General features: G+C 38.8%; 2 protein-coding genes across 9 annotated transcripts in view; one reads left to right on the top strand and one right to left on the bottom strand.

Annotated features, from left to right (window-relative positions):
- The window catches only part of GLUD1 (glutamate dehydrogenase 1), a 28,812-nt gene extending 17,636 nt beyond the window's left edge, over nucleotides 1–11,176 (bottom strand). Inside the window, exon 1 of the mRNA XM_012723752.1 lies at nucleotides 10,466–11,176. Within this exon, the coding sequence (XP_012579206.1) occupies nucleotides 10,466–10,910 (445 nt within the window). The 5' untranslated portion in view covers nucleotides 10,911–11,176. The remainder of the gene's footprint in view (nucleotides 1–10,465) is intronic.
- Nucleotides 11,177–11,250: 74 nt separating this feature from the next.
- FAM35A (family with sequence similarity 35, member A) overlaps nucleotides 11,251–21,673 on the top strand; it is a 61,771-nt gene continuing 51,348 nt past the window's right edge. For 4 of the 8 annotated variants that reach the window (XR_001145366.1, XM_012723926.1, XM_012723929.1 and 1 more), the window contains exons 1-5: nucleotides 11,251–11,289; nucleotides 14,646–14,728; nucleotides 17,967–18,127; nucleotides 18,661–18,741; nucleotides 19,966–20,055. The gene's annotated coding sequence lies outside the window, so the exon portion shown is untranslated. Of the gene's footprint in view, nucleotides 11,290–11,442; nucleotides 11,470–14,645; nucleotides 14,729–17,966; nucleotides 18,128–18,660; nucleotides 18,742–19,965; nucleotides 20,056–21,673 lie in introns of those variants that run through there. The other 4 variants (XM_012723927.1, XM_012723930.1, XM_012723931.1 and 1 more) reach the window with 4 other exon arrangements.

The following is a 21,673-nucleotide window of genomic DNA, read 5'->3' as shown; positions in this document are numbered from 1 at the left end:
TAAACAAAAATGCTGTTAATGATAAGGTGCAATGTCCTAACCAAGTGAACCCAATGCTCCACTAGCTGCAGGCACCTACACTTGCTCACCTGTGGAGGGTAACTTTGCTCTCAGGGTTCCTGCCAGGATTGCAGGAGGGGACAACTCTGAGAGGCAGCTGACAATCTCAGTCATTATCCCTACATTACCAGTATTACAAAGTAGTAGTAAACAACAAAAAATTTACTCTTTAAAAATTCTAAAATTATAGGAATTTAAACAGCATAATAAGCCTTGCTTCATTGTTTCTCAAGATAAATTCATGGGGGTGATAAAATAATGTATTTAAAATTGGTATTTCTCCTATGAAACATTTCTTCCCATCGCTCTTTTACACCCTGTGGTAGACGATACCAAGTTACTTTAACTTCCCTTGCTTTCTCAAGTGAGGGCAGAAGTTATTTCCCTTACCTAGTGCTTATAACTAATGCATTCCGCTGGAAACTACCTGAAATACATTTATAAGTCAGTCGTCTCACTATTTACAAAATCAAGCCTTTCCTCCTTTTCTATTGAATAGGAAGTCTGGCAGTATAGACTAAAGTTGAACAGGATCAACAGTGGCAACAGGGGCAGAAAGTAGGAGTAACAAAAAAAATTTCAGAAAATTAGGGGTTTTAAAAAGTCTTCTAAAGTTCTAGGACACTATTAGCCTTTGTTGACACCAGAATTGCTAATACTTGGGAAGAGATCACCATGGTCTTGAACAGTGTGGTGTAATAGATTACTATTCACCTAAGAATGGAGGTAGGAACTTGGAATGAAAAGCCCACTGCCTGCTAAACTCTAAAGCTAGTGGGGTGATTACAAAGGTCCAAACCACAGGACTGTTGTCATTAGAAATGGGGTCTAAAGTCAACAGTCTGATGGGCTTCCAGTACAAAAGGAATGAAAGAAATAGCACCCATGAGAAACTTTCTTATTTATCAACCTGGTAAAAGTTCAAAGAATGACTTGTAATAAAGTCTTACTACAACTGGAACTCTGAAATTGTATCTTTCATTCAAGAAAATAAACTAATACACAGTGACTTTAAATGTGAACTGATATCCAAATATTTGAAAAACACTGAAACACAAGACATCTGCATACTAAACACAGCAGAAAGCTTTTTTCTGCCTTTTTAACTTAAGTTACCAAAGATATTTCTTACTATCCTCAAGAGTCTAATGATTAGTGCATACTAAGTTTTTCCTGGAGAAATAAAAATCAAAAGCAAAAACTAGCTGAAGTTGCTATGGTGACAAAGAAAGCAAGCACACCAGTTGGAAAGATTCAGTGAAAACCACAACTGAGTAGCCTGAATTTTTCTTCCTTTTGTTGGTTGACTCAGAACCAGAATTATACAAAAGGTCTCTTACTTGCCATTTTTTTTATGATTAATCATTCATGATTTTTAAATGGTTCTTAAAAGCACTTGACCTTGGAGCTTTTAATAGGATTTGATTTACTCATCAGAAACCTAATTTCCAACTGTTTTCTCTTACTTTTCAGAAACTACTTATTCAGTAACCAGTAGTTCTACAAGGATGAAACTCCCAGAAAAGCAAAATGGGCATTAGAATCCTTAAAAACAATGCATTAACACTCGTCATTAAATTATTTAAACCCATTTACTCAGTTAAAACTAATATAATATCCTATTTAACAATAACAACAATTAAAAATGAGGAAGGAGGTAAAATGAGGAACTAGTCACCATCACTAAGTAATGACTGTAAAAATACTGTAAGTCTCAGAAAAATCTCAAACTTTTAGCACTAGTAAAGAACATATAGTGTAGGAGCTAAGGAAAATCATATTCTTTAATTAGTCCATGTAGTAATCTGTACAGGAAAGCAAGCAAACAACTACGTTACTGACTCACCTATGCATGCACGTACGATTATAGATTTTTATAGTTTTTATAGATTTCAGTAATAACAAACATTAAATTTAGTGACACCATCACACCAAAAAAGTCTTGGAAATGATGTCAAATCGATGGAATGAAGTTCAACAATTAATATAAAGCAGAAAATATTAATAAGGTTTAAAGGAGTAAATGTTCAAAATTTTGGATACCCATTAAAAACATTTTGTAGGTGTGGCACAGCAGACCTCTCCTATCTCAACCTGCTGCTCCTCTCAACAGTATATTTCAGTACATCTGCCTGTTCTGTTCCCCACTATGTCTCTAGGGAATCCTTTCATTCCCTGCACCTCTGGCCTTCACCCAGCTCTTGTATGCATAAACAAATAAATCTTTAAAAAATAAAGAGATAAATGTTGATAAAGTCCACCAAAAAAAAAATTTTGTAGGTGATATTTGAGATCTTAAGAGAGGAAGAGAATTATAGAGACCAGAGGCTGGCAAGGATGGGTACCCAAAGGCAGAGCAACTCTCTTTGAACAAGGTTAAGATTCAGAAAAATAAAATACACCTACATCTCCAACTCTCCTAAAGACTTCCCCTTTGTTTTTAAAATTCCGTTCTCCCCTAGTGACATTACTGTCCCTAATACCATCATTTCTTTTCTACAAGTGTTTAGGACTAGAAATTTGAGTTATCTTTGGCTCTTTCCTTGTTTATTCCATATGTCCCAACTATCTTTTCTTTAAAATATTTTATCTGTCCTTTACTTTTCATTTTCTCTACAATTACCTATCACTTCATTCTCAGTCCCATTGCTGCCTTGCTTTTTATGTTCTCCTAGGTTTCATTATCCATCCAACAAACTTCAATAGAAAACTTTTTTTGCTCACACATCTAATACGAAATATGGTTTTATGACATTATGCCATTTTCTAGTGCTTGGTGTGATACAATTTAATTCATTCGTAGTGCAGAGTCCAAAAGAAAAGAGCTCAAATGCACATTAAGACCAACCCTCATTTTAGTCACAAGTAGTGATTGCCCAGGGAACACACATTTCTAAATTACTTGACAACTGGGGGTTTCCACACCCCCTCCTCAGGTTTGATAATTTGCTGTAATAGCTAATAAAACCCAAGGAAACAGTTACTTACATTAATTGGCTTATTACTTGCAGGAGCTTTTGTGCCCCTGTGGAGCTTGGACGTGTACCATGAATTTCTGCAAATCTAGTTTGGGGATTTTTATGAAGGCTTTCTCACGGGCATGATGGATTCAATCTCTTCCCTCCCTTCTAATCACCACCATAGTCTCTGGTGATCAGCACCCATGCTGAAGTCATCTACCTAGGAACCGAGGAAGAGTAAAGGAGTTGCCTCATTAGAAAAAGACACTCCTCACCCAGGGAATTCTAAGGGTTCTATGAATTGTCATGACCTGGGGTGAAAAACCAAATTATGAGAATAAAGATGCTCCTCTTAGACCCCTGTCACTTAGGAAATTACAAAGGTTTTAGGGGCTTGATGCAGGTACTGCTTTGTCATATCTTACGTCTGATTAAACACACACACACACACACACACACACCAAACTCCTGTCTCCATGATATCTTACGTCTGATTAAACACACACACACACACACACACACACACACACACACACACACCCAAACTCCTGTCTCCATGATCATATCTTACGTCTGATCAAACACACACACACACACACACACACACCAAACTCCTGTCTCCATGATCAACATCACACTAGTGCAAAGCCTTCTGCCTGCACTGAAACCACTTCTCTTCACCTGAAATTACCTTTCCACTAACCAACTCCTATCCAGTCTTCCTTATTTTCCAAAACTGCCACTCCCTGGTACGTACAATTTTTGATGTCTGATTGCAGCAACATACTATATTTATAGTGCCATTTTCAAGTATGTAATTTATTGGCTAGTTCTGGGAAAGGAAAATGTAGAAACAGAACACAGCTAATAAATACTACAAGAGGATAATATAGTGAAGAGATTTGGGATTCTGTTTTATTTTGGGGGAAATCAAATGAAAAATATTTTAAGACACAAAAGACTTAAGCTATGAGCTTTGGTTTGCTTTTTTCAAAAAAGCATATTTATATACATAGGTGGTTTCTTAGCACAGAACAGAGTAGCTAACAAAGTAGTCAGTGAAGAAACATGCAATGAACAGACTAATTATCATAAGTGTCCATGAACCAAGGAATGTTCTTTAAACAAAGTTTAAAGCTCTTGCCAGCACATATAGTCCTTAGCTTAGTTAGTACTATCACTCTTGATATTCTTGTTTCTCTTGTGATAAGGGGGATTTAAAGAGAGTTCACATAGACCCTGCTGATGCCCAAAATGTACAAGTGTTTTTAGAAGTTAGTTCACTTGTACTAATGATAAATGGCAAAAGGAACCACATTACTGATGTTAATTATCTTTCACATTTTCCTCTAGCTAAGGTATGACAGACTTTCTCCAATAATAATCAAGAGAAATAAATGTAATTCAAATTTCTCTCAATTTTTAAGTAAGAGGTAACTTAAAGAAAGCCATTTTAACATTGTTCTGTTGAAAACCTAATGACACATGTAAAAGCACTGGTAGAGAAATGAGTAGTTCTGCTAACACATTAAAATGTTAAACACCAATGTTCTTCAACACTTTCAGTGGAACAATCCCTTTAAAATATTAATTGCACGAACAAGCAGAATAAATGGGCCTCTAAAAGGTACAATCTTTGAACTTGCACTTATATTTTCTAGAAAGAGGGCAGGCCTTCAAAAGTTTTAAACAAATTTCAAATAACCCAAAGTGTTATTTGTAGTATTGTATGGCTGATCTGACTTGACTTTTGGTACTTACCAAGATAGAATCTATAACTTTTCACATGAATACATCCCACACAACGATGATTAAGGAGGAGGGTGTTCTAGTTATCAGACACTAGAATCTGAACCCCAGTGCTATTACTAAGTATTGTAACCTCCCCCAAAGACTTCATTCTTCATCCTTAATACCTGAAAATTGGGGAAAAGTCTATTTTACGGGTTATTATGATGATTAAAATCTATGATGCACGAAAAGATCTTAGCAAAAATGTTGGTGTGTACATGGAGCTCAATAAACGCTGGCTATTGTTAGCTTCTCTTTTGACAGCTGACCATTGCGAAGGTGGTAACTCTCGGTCCAGCTGTTTTTTGAAAGGTAACTGAAAAGGTCTTGAGTAGTCCTCTTTGATTGTTTTTTGCTCATCATAAAACCTTTCCTACCTTTATCATATACAAACACTTCAATCTTGATAATGAGTCCTCCAATCAGCATTAAGTTCTATCTCTAGTTAGTTAGGTCAGTTTTAGGTTAACAGCTTTAGATTCAAGACTGTTTCTGGTTATCTTAATGGAAAGGGTTAGGGATAGGTGTGCTTTACATTTCATTTTATAACTTTCATTACCAACTGGCTATCTGATCATGCATATGCATTTTAATAGCAACTAACTGGGAGTAAGAATTCTGGGTCGGACACACCAGGTGGTGCAGCGGGTTGAAGCACAGTATTAAGAAGTTAAAGCCACTTCTGCATGAGTTTGATCCCCGCCTGCCCTAGAGGTGATCCACATGGCAAGGCAGACCTCTCCTGACCCGCCCACTGTACCCCCCTCAGCAGTGTATTTCAGTAAATCTGCCTGTTCTGCTCCCCACTGTCTTTTGTGAATCCTTTCACCGCCTCTGCACCTCTGGCCTGTACCCCAGTTCTGTATGCACAAATACATAAATCTTAAAAAAAAAATTCTGGGTCGTTTATAAATCTATGTGCTTCATTAGAGTGATAATTAGTTTTTTTAGTTTGTATTATGAGCGCCTCATAATACAAATTAAATAGAAAAAAGTCTCAAGTCAGAGATTATAGTGTAGGTGTTTTCAACATCCAAAAGCTAGTACTATCGTATAACTGTATGGTGCCTGACAGGCCCTTAGTATTTTTAACATAAACAGGTAAAAACAAATTTTCCCCAGCAATATGAATTATTATCAACAGAGCTAAATCCAATTTCTCCCAGGATAAGTCAGAAAATTCAAGTTTAATTTCTATTTCTTGGATTTAAAATTAATACACTGACAGTTTTGTTAGAGTTTAATACATACTGGTGTTTGTCCTCTAATTTTTGATGCTCCAGTTCCCACAAAGTGTACTTTGCATAACAAATGAGCAGTGTTTGTCTTTCTGGTAAAAAATGTGGGGTTTTTACTGCCAAAGCAAACTGGTTAGATGGTGATAGGAAGACATTATTAATGACAGTTTGATATAAGGTCTCTACCATTACTGTAGCCCTTCATTCCCTAGTTTATTGGGTGTAGGAAACTGGTTTCCATGAAATAAAAAAATGGAAACAAAAGTCTTAAACTCTCTACTTTACTAAAAATTAAGAATAACAAAACTTTCAGAGCTTAGGGCTAGAAGAAATACTAATTACCTTTCTTAAGGGAACTTTCAGATTGAGTTAAATCCTATAGTAAACTTACCTACAAAAGCTACATTTTCTCTTACAGGAACAGATTCAGACATATAGGCATACTTAGAAATATTATCAAGTTTGTTTACTCTAAGTTACCCATGTTCTGATGGCTGTCAATTCAAAAGCCTCTTTAGTGAAGGGAGAGGATGCTTCATTTTAAAATAGTATCAATACTTATTTGTTCTTTCACAAAGTATCTCAGAGGGTCACTAATATTGCACTGACTCCAATCCTTAGCTGCCTCTCCTGCCCTCCACTCAAAGAAAAGACAAAACTTTCAAGGGGACCACAGATCTGAGGCATATAGCAGAGGAGGGGGAGAAGTCAAAATCCGGGAGGAGAGAGCACAGGGGACTGTGATGATGGACCCAGGGTGCTAAGGAGAACTACAGGGATGACACCTGAGGGGAGAAATCAAATAATGTCCAAATATTAACAAAAAGGTAAGAAAATGATTTTTAGAACAAAAGATAACAAAAAAAACCAAAGACAAGAAGAAAGCATCTACTTGCTATTATTTGTAATTGAATAAAAGAATTAGGGGTTAGTGTATCCACTTACTCATAGGCCATCAAGCTTAGTTAAATGATGACAATTTTAGAAACTTCTATGATATAAGAGTCAGTCACAGGTTATTCTGACTACAGTGGCAGAGGGAAGACAGGTTCAAAAAAAAGGGAAATCAACTTCTACATCAATGTACTGTTACTATCAATCTGTGCCCCAGCTCCCCCCACCCCGCAATTGACTTCAAAATGATAAATATCCTTCTAGATGGTCAGACAGAACCAAGACCAATGAAATACAGAGAACTAGCTCTAAGAAAGTTAACTGGTACTGGCCCTCCTTGGTGGCGCAACAGGTTAAAGCGCAACACTGCAAGCCTAGCTGCAGACACTTCACTGAGTTTCATCCCCAGCCCAGCAGGTGATCCACTTGTGGAGACTGCCTGCTGCTCCCCTCAGCAGTGTACTTTGTCAGTTTGCCTGTTCTGCTCCGTTTCTGGTGAATCCTCTCTCTGGCTTGCACCCCAGTTCTATATGCATAAATAAATAAATCGTAAAAAAAAAAAAGTTAACAGGTACAATTAATCATGGATAAAGTTTTCACACACACGTAAGAATCTTTGAAAAAGTGTTCTCAAAACAGAAATTCTCTCCAATGTTTGTTTTTGCTGGAAATATTTTTAAAGGTCTGTTAAAAATTCTTCTTCAGGGCCACCCTGGTGTTACAACTGGTTAAAGCACTAGGAAGGTAACCATAGCCACTGCAGCATGAGTTCCATCCCTGGCCAGGGAGGTAACCCACATGGTATGGCAGACCTCTCTTGGCTCACCCGCTGCTCCCCTCAGCAGTGTATTTCAGTTGGCCTGCCTGTTCTGCTCCCCACTCTCTCTGGTGAATCCTCTCACCTCCCATAACTCTGGCCTGTACCCCAGTTCTGTAAGCATAAATAAATAAATCTTAAAAACATTTTTTTTTCCTTCAGAGCCTATAATATACTCTTCTGAAAATTTTAATAGATATAAGTCTAATGGTAAATACCAGTTATCCCTAGGTCTTAAGATAACCATACAAAATTTCCTCTTAAAGATTATGTAAAATTAGGTTGGTTGTGTTGCTTCAGCTTTGAGAATTTTATTTCAGAACACTCAGGTATAAGGTGACCCAGAGGAAAGATTAAGTAGCTGAGGGGTGGGAAAAGGATGTAAACAAGATTCCCCCTCCCCCCCTCTTTTGAAAAGAACACTGGTAGATGGTAGTTGAGGGACGTTGGGAGAGAAAAGTGTGCTTGAGTGGGAAAGATAAAGTTCACAGTAGTGATAGAAAAATCACAATTTTTTTCACCTAATATATTCTGCATTTCTAAGGCAAGAACGGGTGCAAGGGGTTAATAACTTTCTTAAAAATAAAGTTTTAACTATTTAGCTGTTAAAAAACTCACTTTAGGTTCTTCTTAGAAAGTACATTCTCTGCAGGGGGTTATAAGCAGCTAGGAAGATCCTCCAGTGTCATGGAAGCAAAACCTGGAGGCCCAATTTTGCTGATCATTTCTTTAGTATACTGTTTATCTTCAACAGAGGAGTATGCTCATAGACTTTCTTTCATATTTAACTAACCCCTCCAAACCCTATTCTCTCCATAGCTTTTCAAATTACCAAGATAATACATTTTCTTTCATATTATATTTTCTTGCAAAGGCTTCTAGTTAGTATTCACTGCAATTCAGTTTCTCAAACCTAACAGAATTGTAGCTTAGACTCTATTATAAGTAAGTGCTACAGTAACAGTGCTTAGGTATGGCTGATGCAATTTGTTACTGGGTTCAACGCTTGCTATTAAAAACTGTGGCATCAAGAGGAAGAGGGCTGACAAGCTGCAGTAAACGTTATTGCTTTACTTTGTGAAGTTGTGATTTATAAAGATGGGAGAGGACCTGGCATTTAAAATTTATAAAGAACTTCAAGGAAAAAATCAGTTCCTGAGAAAAACGAAATTGAAATATTAGTTTATTGTAAGCCTTTGAAGAGACTGGAAATACTGCCCAGAGACTAATATAACTTGATGTCTGTTTTATAAACACACTGCAATTTACTGTATTAACTTTTTAACTTGGCCTCTTCCTCCAACATACTTGCTAGTTTTTTTTCCCTGAGTGTGAACTTGGTTCAGAGAATAAAGGAGTGGTAGTAGGAAGGAAGGCCATGCAGGATTTGACAATACAGTTTAATTTTGGAATTGGGAAGGGAATCTGGTGGTCAACAAGGTTGAAAGAAAGAGGAACCTAGACGGCAAGAGGATAATTAAGCTCCAAAGACAAATCCCGGAAGTGGGTGGAGTCAATGCAAATTTAGCAAGAAGTAAATCATTAAACAGTTTTAAAACCACCTTTGTTCCAGACTAGGGATGCCAACTGAGTTGAGGATTCTCTCCTAGAGGTATTTCTAAAAATTCTCCTTGGAAGTCAGTTAAGCTTCTGTAACAGAACCCGGGGCCAAATTCTCAAAGACAAAGGGTCTAACACCATCAAACCTCCAGCAAAACTCTTCACCTACCTCGATTTTTTTTGCTTTAAGCAGAAAAAAAGTGGCTTAGGTCTTTTATTGGGAAAAAAGGTTTTATTTGCCCAGAGGAAGCAAAATGACTGCAGAAGCCAAATCTATAGAAATTCAAAAATTTCAACTATAGTACAACTTGGTGACTCCCAAATTGTAATTGACTCAATGCTTTTCTTCCTGTACTTTATCTTTTCCCCAAGCTCAAACCTGGTGCTAGCCAGGACTAGTACACACCCCCAGGGCTATTTCATTTCATTGGTTGGCAGGCTGTCCGGCAGTGTACACCCTTTAGATTTACTGTCAGGTCGCCCGGTGTTTATTTGTCAGAGATGTTACATTGCTCTTGTATTACTTTTCTTGCTTTCTTTTTGGGTACAAAATAGAAATTATAGGCGTAGAAAACGACCCAATTTAAAAGATGAACGTAACATTAGTATATTCATTGGCCTGATACTGTTAAGATTTCAAACGCAGGAGGCAATTCACTTTGTATGCTCCAGTAATGATCTGCCACTGTTATAAAAAAGCCAAAGTAATCTTAAAACAATTATTTCATCGTTTGCACTCGTGTGAGTCATAGAAACCCACAAAAACTTGCACAGGCACAATCAGATGGGCCGGACACTCCCTCTTGTAGAAGTGCATTTTGTCAGGACCCACCCAGTGAGTCACAAATACCGGATCAAAAGAGCAGCGGTGCAGTGTCTGCTCTGCACACAGCATCAACATATGCAGAAAACCGGGATGATGGCTCACAGGGGCAAGAAGACAGGACCAACAGTGTGGTGGTTTTAGGCGGAAAAATTACTAGGCACCCGAACCTGATACACCCGGGGCGGGAGGTGGAGATCACAGAAGGGGGACAGCGCCCGCAAGGCTGAGCAGAGCAGCGGTCCCCTGACTAACAGGAGGCGCGGCGGAGCAGGGTCGCGGGGAAGGGCGCAGGGGCTGGCTGGTCCCGGCGGGCGCTCACCTCCCTTGCAGGGTGTGCGGTGCTGGCTGTGCTGGGCCCGGTAGCCTTCGATGACCTCCCAGGAGCCGTCGTCGCGCCGGATGGGGAAGGACAGGCTCAGCACATGGTTGCAGGGCTTGATGATCCGCAGGATGCCGCGCACCCGGTTGCGCTTCTGATCCTCGCTCTCCCGGGTCTTGAGGTCCTCCACCAGCTTGTCCTCCACGATGCTGGCGCCGCGATCGAAGAAGCCCTCCACCATCTTGAAGAAGTTGGGGTCGTCCTCGCGGTCGGCCACCGCCTCGCTGTAGTGTCGCCGGGCGGGCAGCGCGAGCCCCGGCAGCGGGGCGGCGGCGGGCTGCCCACAGGCCCGGCCCAGCAGTGCGGCCGAGTCGGCAGCCGCCGAGCCGAGGACGGCAGGCCCGGCACGAGACAGCAGCAGCGCTTCTCCCAAGCAGCGGTACATGGCGGCGGGGCGGAGGCCGCGGAGAAGAGGAGCTCTCGGAAGCCCGGGGACGGAGAGAGGGAGGAAGGGCCCGCTGCGGGCTGCCTTTTTAAGCCGCAGTTTCCTGCCTTTCTGGCTGTCCCCTCCCCTCCGGCGCTCACCGCCTAACGGGGAGGACGGACTTTGAGGACCGCGGGCTAACGTCGCCTGTGAATGGCAGGGCGGGGGGCGCGCGCCGCCCAGGGAGCCCGGCCTCCGCCTACGCCGCGGCCTCGCCCGGCCTCCCTGGCGGCGGCGCGTGCCGGCGGGGCGCGCCCGGTGCGCATGCTCGCACGAACTCGGGTGGGCGGGGCGAGGGCCCCCGCGGATTGCCGGGATCTGCAGGGAGGCGGTGTCCGAGGTCTGTGCCCTGCGGGGTCTCCCCCAGGCGGGGGTGTAGGGGCTAAGCTGGCTGGGGGGTTTCGCCCTGGGAGAAGCCCAGCCCTGGAAGAGGCGGTTCCGGGGAGGGGGGGTGTCCCTGAGGGGCGCACTCCCTGACTGCCTGTGGGGGGCGCTGGAGGCCGGCCGGGGACGTGCGGAGGTGAGGATGGTGCGGTCTGGCCGTGGTCCCGGGGCCAGTGAGTCATGGGCGTCCCTCCTTTCCGTCTGCGCGCCCCCGGGCGGGGCCGCTGCCCCGGGGCCTGTCCTCGTGCGGCCCGGGGGGGGGGTAGCCTCGCGCGGGACGTTGAGTCGGGGCGGTAAGAGAAGTTGATTTGGCGGTTGGAGGCCCAGCTAAGGGTTCGGCGGGACCCGCGGCACTGCGGGAGTTTTGAGGGGACTTAGGGAGGCTGCAGAGCCAGCTTGGGAGTGGAATCTCTTACTGTCTGACCGTTACTGCTTTCATTACGGTTTTAACTTTGTCCCTTTCAGCTACTCAAAGATGTTGTGATAAAATAGGTAAATCACTGTTTTCCTGTAAGTTATGGTGCCTCCACCTTTCAGAAACACATTTTTGAAATGACCCGAAAGCAGTCATTTACTGTAGAAGTGCAAGCATTTCCCGGGAAATTCTTTCACAGTAATATTGGTACCGAATCCTTCAGCATAGGAATGGTAAACTTTAAGCTACCCGAGGGCTTAATTATTCATTTACATACACTTGAGAGAGAAATGCTAACGTTACATATTTATGTGGGTGACTCCGACTTTAAGAAAACCTGCCAAAGTCCCCTCACTCGCTCAGGTGGACTCAGTATACTTTGGTGCTTTTAAAATGGCAACTTTTTGGTCCTCAAAACTACTTTGCTTCTTTAAATTCGCCTTATTCATCTATTAAAATATGGAGGAGACTTTTAATTTTCACAGTATTGTCAGGTGTAAGCTGACAATATAGCTTAAATTACATTTATCTAAGTGTACCCTCAAAGCAAAAAAGAAAGAACTTATATTTTACTTTGCCAGATAACTGGTACTTATTACTTATATCTGAATTATTTTTCAATAAAAAATATTCTCTGAAGTGTGCCCTGAATTTGTATTGTTGGTGAAGAGATTAAGATACCAAATTTCCTTGTCATTTGATAGAATTTTAATTGTACAGTGTAATTCACCCTCCCTCACCCAATCTTGGAATTTCAGAATAAAGTGATTATCATCAGTAAACATGTGGACATTTTTTCTCTTCAGGTTAAATTCTCTGGTATGTTTTGAGGAAAGTGAGTTTAAAAGTGTAATTTATTGCCCGTGTTTATCTCTTTCCTGATAGCCATAACCTTCAGAAAAATAAATGTTTAACTTTGCTTCTTCCAGTTTCGTTCATCAACTTTCAAGAAGTTGGAAAGGCTTTGGAAGGAGTGAGGCAATTGTTTTTGGGAGTTTTCTCTGTGTAGATTTCTTACAAAATGGTGCCACAAGAGTCTGATAAAGTAGATGCTTTTATATTTATTTTTTTTTAAATTAAAATAATATCAAACAGAAGAATAGCATCTTTGTTCATAAAGAAAACCTTTGCCAAAGTCCTGCCAGTCAACTTCAACTCTCTTAGGCCCCAGTAGCTAGAAGTGGATTATATTTATTGTCCATGTCCTTCCTGTAAGGACTCTGAAACTTTTATCTTCTGAACTTCTGAAATATAGGCAGGCCAACAATAAAGAAAGGATGAAAGGAATAATTGCTAAGTTGGAAACCAATACTGTTTGCCATATTTGCCACTGACAAGAACTGAGTTATGTGTGCTATCTTACTTAGATATTATATTTTATTGACAATACATCTTCTAATATATCACTGGGAATTATTATACTTGCGCAGCTTAATGTGCGGAATCTGCAGGATCTAGTTTACTTTGAAACTGTCAGTATGTTTCAAGTTATTTATATTAGAGTTTTGCAGTTTTCCTTTCCTTTGATATGCTAGTAGTCCTTCCTTATCCATCATTTTGCTTTTTGCCTTTTCAGTTAACCTCTGACCAGCCAGCGTCCAAAAATATCTAAAATAAGATATCTTGAGAGAGACTGAGAGTGCGTTTTCTTAACTTTTATTACAATATCGTGTTATAATTGTTCTACTTAACTATTATTATGTTAATCTCTTACTATATCTAATATACAAGCTCTCATAAATATATATGTACAGGAATAGATATATGTATAGGGCTTGTTACTACCCACTGTTTCAGGCATCCATTGGGGGGATTATGGAAAATGTAAAGTGGGGGGCTACTGTATAATCATGATAGTTTTAAGATTATGCCTCCTTTTTTGAATAGCTTTTTTTTTTTAAACCAATGACAGCATATAAGGCATAACCCCAGCAGTGATGTTTATTTTGTTGTCATGTAAAAGGGTAGAACTGAAGCCCACCCTCAATCTGGGAATTATAATGAAATATCAAAAGAGTTCAGATGATTTCAACAGATTTTCAGATTAAGCTACCATCAGAAATTTATTATAAAAATATCTGTGGGCTAAGTGATTTAAATTAACAGGAGGACTAATCATACCTGTATGTTGAAATTAGAAGTTCTCATCTTTGTCCTAAAGGCAGAATGACTGTCTCATTGGGGTCTCTATTATAGTAGTGTACTAACAGAAGCACAGGTTGGAAAAGAGTTGAAGCTACATGGGATGGATAGTCAAATCACCTTTATAGTTATTTTCCTCCACAGTTTTCTCATAAAATTTGTATTTTTTATGATTGCATTCTTGGACAGTAATCTAAAAATCAATGAAATACAAAGGTATTACAGCTGAGATTTCAGAAATTGATTATCTGTTAGTCTCTGTACAGTGGAAGTGCTAATTGACTATTAAAAAAAAGTGGAGTGTAAATTGGAAAGTACTTATACAGAGAAAAGTTTCAGGATTTAAGAAAGAGGAAAGTTGTAATGAAAAGTTTAAGTTAAAGCAAGCAGGTATCTCTACCCTTAACATGTTTTTTTTTTTGGTTTGGTTCCAAATGAAATTAATTTTGAATAATAGTGATTTATCTTTATATCTTCTCTAATTAATTATAGGCTCTGATTATCTTTTGTAATTTCATATTTTTTATGCCTCTTTTTTTACATTAATACAAAAACAAACAAAAAGGAAACAACTCACATAGAGAAGTAACCACGATTGACTAATTAGAAAAGTTGAAGTGGAAAAAACTAAAAAAACTGAGCCCTGAGAAATTACTTATCGCCTTTGGCTTTTACTTATTTTAACATTTCCTTAGCAAAAAAATGAAAATGTTTATAAATGAGAATAACAGAAGACTGTCTCTTTCATTCCCCAGAGCTACATTTTCAACTACAGATAATCCTTTCTGACCCAGCTCTCCATGTTTGATCTTGGAAACAGCTTAGCTGAGATAACAAGGTATATTTAGATTTTATTCCTAACTTATTTTTATAGATTTTTATTTCTAACCTATGTTACTATTTTTTCATGCTGGCTTTCATTTTGGGACATTTCAATTTTCTAAATGTTATTTATCAGGTAGAGCAGTAACTAAATTAAAAAATTTAAAAATAAGATAAAACTTGAAAATTCTAAAAAGCAAAAGAGTAATACATAAAAATACGTATGTGGGATCATACCAGCACTCCATGATGTAACGAAGGTACTAATTGAAAAAGTAATCATTTAGTATATTCAGATTTCTAGTTGTTTAAACTTTTTTGTTTTTTAAATAATTTATATTGAAGTAATTTTCTTTAGAAATTATTGTTTTTAAATTTTTATTGAGATAGCATAGGCTTATAGCATTACTTATGATTCAGATATATAGTATTATAATTTAACATCTGTATAGATTACATATACTACACTAAAAGTCTAGTTTCCATCCATTACCATACAGTATTTCTTTGAAGAATACCATTGAGATTTTTTTTTTTTTTAAAGATTTATTTTTATTTGTGCATACAGAACTGGGGTACAGGCCAGAGGCTCAGGGGCGGTGAGAGGCTTCACCAGAGACAGAGTGGGGAACAGAACAGGCAGATGGATGAAGTACACTGCTGAGGGGAGCAGCGGGTGGGTCAGGAGGGATCTGCCACACCATGTGGTCACCTCTGGGGCAGGCGGGAATTGAACTCATGTGGAAGCGGCTTTAGATTCTCAGTGCTGTGCTTTAACCCGCTGCGCCACCAGGGAGGGCCCAATGCCATTGAGATTTTTATTGGAATTGCGCTGAATCTAAATTGCTTTGGGTAGGATGCTAATTTTGATAATGTTGATGTTTCTGATCTATGAGCAGGTTTTTCCATTTGTTTTTGTTTTTTTTTTTTATTTCTTTTAACAGTGTTTTATAATGTTCCTTATGTAGGTCCTTCACTTCCTTAGTTAGGTTTATTCCCAGGTATTTAATTTTTTTGGTATGATTGTAAATGAAATGATTTTCTTATTTTCTTCTTCCACCTAAGGCTGATTGCTTGCATATAGAAAGGCAACCTATTTTTGTGTATTGATTTTGTAACCTGTCACTTTACTAAATTGGTTTATTGTTATAATTAATTTTTCCATGGGGCAGCAATTCTCCTGTCCACCAGAGACTATGCAGGTGTCCACCAGAGACTATGCAGGTGTTACACTTCACACATTTTCTTGTTTTGCAAAAAACAACAGAGCTATCTCCTCCCCCTCCCCCCCGCAAGGCGGCCTGCTTGTTAGTAGCCAAGCCATGCTTAACAACCCTGTCCCTTTCAGGAACATCTTTGTACCCACTTGTGTCTATGTAACTGTCCTTTAGTTTTCTTTCCCTTTTTATAATAAACTTGCCCTTTTGGATATTAAAAAACATTAATTCTTCCATTGGCATTTTAGGGTTCTCTCTATGTATCACTACAGATAATGAGAGTTTTACTTCTTCTTTCCTAAATGGGATTTCTCTTATGTCTTTCTCTTGCCTAATTGCTCTAGTTAGGTCTTCCAAGTACTGTGTTGAATAGTAGAGGTGAGAGTGGACATCCTTGTCTTGTACTGGATCTTAATGGAAGAGCTTTCAGTTTTTCACCAATGAGAATGGTGCTTTTTGCTGTCTATTATATGTTCATATGATTTCTTTTGTTTATTTTTTTTTGTTGATGTGGTGAATTACACTGATGCACTTTTGGCTGTTGAACCATCTTTGCATCCCTGGAATAAATTCCACTTGGTCATGGTGTATAATGCTTTTAATGTATTGTTGGATTTGGTTTGCTAAAATTTATTAGGATTTTGACATCTGAGTTCATTAGGGAGATTGGCCTTCAGTTGTTTTGTGTGTATGTGTACTATCTGTGTTTGGTTTTGGTATTAGTGTGATGTTGACCTCATACAATGTATTTGGAAATATCCCTTCTTTCTCAATGTTTTGAAAGAGTTTGAGCAGTATAGGTGTTAGTTCATCTTTGAAAGTAGGTGTAACTAGCTTATGAAACCATTTAGTCCTGGCCTTTTGTTTTTTGGGAAGGTTTTGATTGCTGTTTCAGTTTCCTTGCTTGTAATTGGTTTGTTCAAGTTTTATATTTCCTTATTCAACCTTGGGTAGTTAAATAATTCCTTTTTTTTTTTTTTAAGATTTATTTATTTATGCATACAGGAACTAGGGTGCAGGCCAGAGGTAGGATTGGTGAGAGTATTCACCAGATTCATAGTGGGAAGCAGAACAGGCAGATTGACTGAAATACACTGCTGAGGGGAGTAGTGGGAGAGACAGAAGTCTGCCACACCATGTGGGTTACCTCCCAGACCAAGGATAGAACTTGTGGTGCAGTGGCTGTGGCTAGCTTCATAGCCCTGCGCTTTAACCCATTGCGCCACCAGGGAGGGCCCTAGTTGGATAATTCTAAGAACTTGTCCATCTTACCCAGAACTTGTTTGCATTTAAATGTTCTCAGTGATCTCTCTTTATCCTTTGGAGTTTTGCTATGTTATAATTGCTCCTCTTTCATCTATGATTCTATTTATTTGAATTTTTTCCCTCTTTTTCTTTGTGAGCTTAGTTAGAGATTTGTCTATTTTGTTCATTTTTTTCAAAGAGTCAGCTTTGGGTTTCATATCTTGGATGCTTTATTTACTTCTGTTTCATTTGTTTTAGCTTTAATTTTTATTATTTTCAAGGAACACACATTTAAATAGCAACTAAAGATTGAGTTGGAGCAAATGAAATAGTGTAATAAACAGCAAATCAAGGAAATAACATATAGAAAAGCCATGATATAGGAAGGACCTTGACATGTTTTAGTAGTTGATAGAAACCAATGTAATTATGATTGGGTGCAGAACATCATGTTGTGATTTCTGGAAAGGTAATTCACACAGGCAAATCTTTACATTTTATTTTCTATGCAGTGGCAAACCCCACTGCATACAGCGGGAATAAATTTTGTAAACTACAGATTTAAATGTGCAAAGATGTAGCTTACTTTCTCTATAACTAAAATTACCTTAACTCTGGAGCTTCTTATTTCTCCTAGGAAGTAGAAAATAATCTTACCAGTTTAGGATAAAGTCAGTAGTTTCTGGTTTAGCATAGTTTATTCTATATTAACTCAGACCCATAAGTAAAAATCAGTCATTTGAATAAATGTTCAGTTTTTCCATTTAGCTCCCCTCTTTTTCTTTTTTTTAGGGGTCAAGAGTATTGATAAAAGAAACCTCATAATTTTTCCTCGCACTGAAGATAGAACATCTCATCTTTGTGATATTCCCTATCTTTGGCCATTACTAAGTTGTGCCTTGACTTAGTCTTATATGAACTTTGCTGCATCTGAGGTGGCATCTAGTCAACAGGTCTGCGCTTGTTGGATCTCCCTTAATTCCAGGCTCTTTTGTACCCAAAGTAATGGTTCCTACATAACCCTGGCATGCTTGGAGCCTGAGGCAGCTTTTCAGAAATATGGTCTACTATACATTGACATATTATTAGGTGTAAGTTTTTGCTGAAAGACTTGCATTTCCCTGGACCTTAACTTGGGAAAAGGAAACATTATTATCTTCTATTCAGGGTTCTTCTGCTCAAACATACTGGGGATCTTTCTTATCTTTCTTTATCCTTTTGTCCAGTTGGGACAAAAGGTAGAATCCTGGACTTAAGGTGTCCTATATCTTCACTTCCTAACTTCTCCTCTAGGTTTATGTTTTTCAGCTGTTGTAGGAAAATTGCACTTATGTCATCACCTGTCATTTCCTCTGTGCTGTAGTTTATGGTGTAAACTCTGCAACTAAGTTTTCTTTCTTTGGGTTGTGATCTATAAACCATAGTTTTAGAATTTAAAAACTCTTCGTATGCTTAAGCCCTTTATTACTGATATTGGCATTCTTAGGTTTCAAGAATTCTGGGTTCAATGGATTGAAAATTTAAACAAAAGGAATGAAAGGCTACAACTCTTAGAAATAACACAGGTGTAAGTATTCATGATCTTAAATATGGCATGAAAAGCATGAATGAATAGCCAAAGAGAAAAAATGGATGAATTGAATTTTATCAAAATTAAACTTTTTTTTTTCCACATCAAAGGACACTTAAGATAGATATCCAAGTACTTATATCTTTTCATAGAAAGTAAATGGGTACAGAACAGGACAGATTCGCTAGAGATACAAATTTTGTCACCAGTAGTGAATGGGTAATATAAATATGTAATTCTGGGTTGGATGTGAGAAGAGCAAAGGAAGTGCTAGGGTAATATTCATTTCTAATGACTGAGTGGAGAAAGGAAAGAATGCTCTGAGGTGTTAAGAGTATGAATTACAGAATTTTCCTCCATTTGATTCTAAACTCCATGGAGACTGTGACTATATGTAATGTTTATCATTTTTGTCATATAGTAAATTTTCATTAAATGTTAAATCAAGACTAAAAAGCTTTAAGAAGGAGTCATAGCAGTGTCAAATGTAACAAAAAGCAAACTAATGTAAAGACAAAGCAACAAGTAGCTGATTGATCATCTATAGATCTGTTTCAGTGGAGTCTCCTTGGTAGATGTCAGCTTGCTGAAGAGTGACTAGTTGTGAAAGAATGAAAACAATAAATACAGACATTCTTTTCAAAAAACTTGATTTTGAAAAAAATGTAGAGATTTGAGATAGTAGGTAGAAGACATCTTGTATAAAGATAGGAAGAAAGTCTAGCATGTTTATATGCTAAGTAGGGAAGGTCAGTAGAAAGCAAGAAGTTGAAGTTGATAGGAGAAAGGAGGTATATGTGAGAGTAATTGAGATTGTCCTTAAGCTTAGAGGGAGTAAACTGAAGATACTGGGTTTGAGTAAGAATAGGAATATAGTTTTCAGTGAAGTAGGAATACAGGAAGAATGGATAGTGCATATGGAGAAAAGGGTTTGGCTGGTACATGAGGAAATTAGGGCATCAACACACTTGAATGGTTCAGAGAAGTTGGAGGTTAACAGCTGAGATTAAAGGAAAATGAGATGGTGATTGTAGGGGGAAGTTTGAGGAGAAAAGGGTAATTTTGAGAAGGGTATTGAGGAAAATGACAGGGCTAACTGAATGGGAGTTCTTAGAAGATTATGTTTCTCATGACTGGTGTATATAGGCATGTGAATTACTGCCCTTTCTTTTCCTTTCCCCCCAACTCCCTCTACCTCCCCCTCTTTGCTTCCCTTTACAGTTTTTCAGATGCCTGAGTATCTGGATAGGTTCAATGGATTGATAAAACTTCTGGAAGTATAACTACTGGAGAAAGTGTGACAGTGTGAAGGTGGGTACAGCAGAATGAGATCAGACTGCAGCTGGAAATGGGAACTAACTGGATGGGCTTATAATTATTGAAGGGACTCACATTTTGGGTGATTGTGGTGGTGATAAAGAATATGGTCTTAGGGCCCTCCCTGGTGGCGCAGCGGGTTAAAGCACAGCACTGAGAATCCAAAGCCGCTTCCGCATGAGTTCGATTCCCGCCTGCCCCGGAGGTGACCACATGGCGTGGCAGACCTCTCCTGACCCGCCTGCTGTTCCCCTCAGCAGTGTACTTCGTCGATCTGCCTGTTCTGTTCCCCACTCTGTCTCTGGTGAAGCCTCTCACTGCCCCTGAGCTTCTGGCCTGTACCCCAGTTCTGTATGCACAAATAAATAAATCTTTGAAAAAAAAAAAAGAAAAAAAAAAAGAATATGGTCTTAGCTGATCTCCAAACATTTTTTAGTTTTGTGGAAAATATGTTTATGATGACATTCTAAGATAACCGGTTATGCACAAAGCTAGATGGCTTCACTGTTCATGTCTCCTAATCTGTGTGGCCTTTGCTCAGCATGTTTTAAAGAACCTTAGCATGGAGCTATTTTTTTTTTTTTTGGCTTAGCCTTGGGTGAAGAAGATGAGATGGAAAACAATTGATGCTCACTTGATCTTTTAATTTTGATAAACTTGTCTCTAAGTAGTGGGTATGTGGGTAGAGATAACCTTGAGACCAAATTGGGGATGAGAAATCATTAGGTTGTCAGGCCTTTGCAAAGCTTGATGCCAACTTGAGGGGGAATATAGAAAGTTGTGAACCCCTACAGGAAGGGATTACAATAATATTGCAACAGTATTTCAATCATATTTGATTTAAAAAGTATGATGTGAAATGCTATATATTAAATGTTTATCTTTGGAATTAGAACATGTTAAGAATAACACCCAAGAATAATTCCCCAAGGTTTTACCTCTCCTAAAATGCCTTTCTTAAAACTGAAGGTTACATTACATTAATCTTTGGCATATTTAAAGTATGTTCTCAAACTACCTCAGACTAGTTAGCGTCATGATGCATGGTGTTCTTGTAGAAAACTAAGATATATTGATATGGGTGATTTCATGATACAAACAGAACAATTTTGTTAGCAGAAAATAAGACTTTGGTAGATGTTTAACTATTTCTCCCTCTGACAAAATAATAGATAGCACTTGAAAAATTTACATTCCACAATTTTACCTTCTCTTTAACTATTGATGCCACTAGTAATTACATTCTTTTTTAAAAAAGATTGATTTATTTATGCATACAAGAACTGGGGTATAGGCAGAAGATGTGATGAGGGGGTAGTGAAATGACTTACCTGAGGTAGAATAGGGAACAAAACCAGCTGATCTACTGAAACACACTGCTAAGGGGAGCAGCAGGAGGGGAACACCTGGTGAGAGAGACAAGAGAGTCAGCTCCCTGGCTAGGGATAGAACTCCTGTCAACGTGGCTGGGGATAACTTGAGGGCACTGAGACTAACCCTTGTGTCACCAGGGAGGCCCCACCCATATTGTTTCTTTTGTCATCTGTTAGAACTTTAGCTCAAGGGTAGGTGATAGAAAGTAAGAGTTGAAGATTTTGGAGGAGAGAAATTT

Source organism: Condylura cristata, unplaced genomic scaffold (assembly GCF_000260355.1).
Source record: "Condylura cristata isolate star-nosed mole 26May11 unplaced genomic scaffold, ConCri1.0 scaffold00011, whole genome shotgun sequence".
NCBI classification, from domain to species: domain Eukaryota; kingdom Metazoa; phylum Chordata; class Mammalia; order Eulipotyphla; family Talpidae; genus Condylura; species Condylura cristata.
The sequence above is the reverse complement of the archived record's forward strand: the minus strand, read 5'-3'. Positions and strand labels throughout refer to the sequence as shown.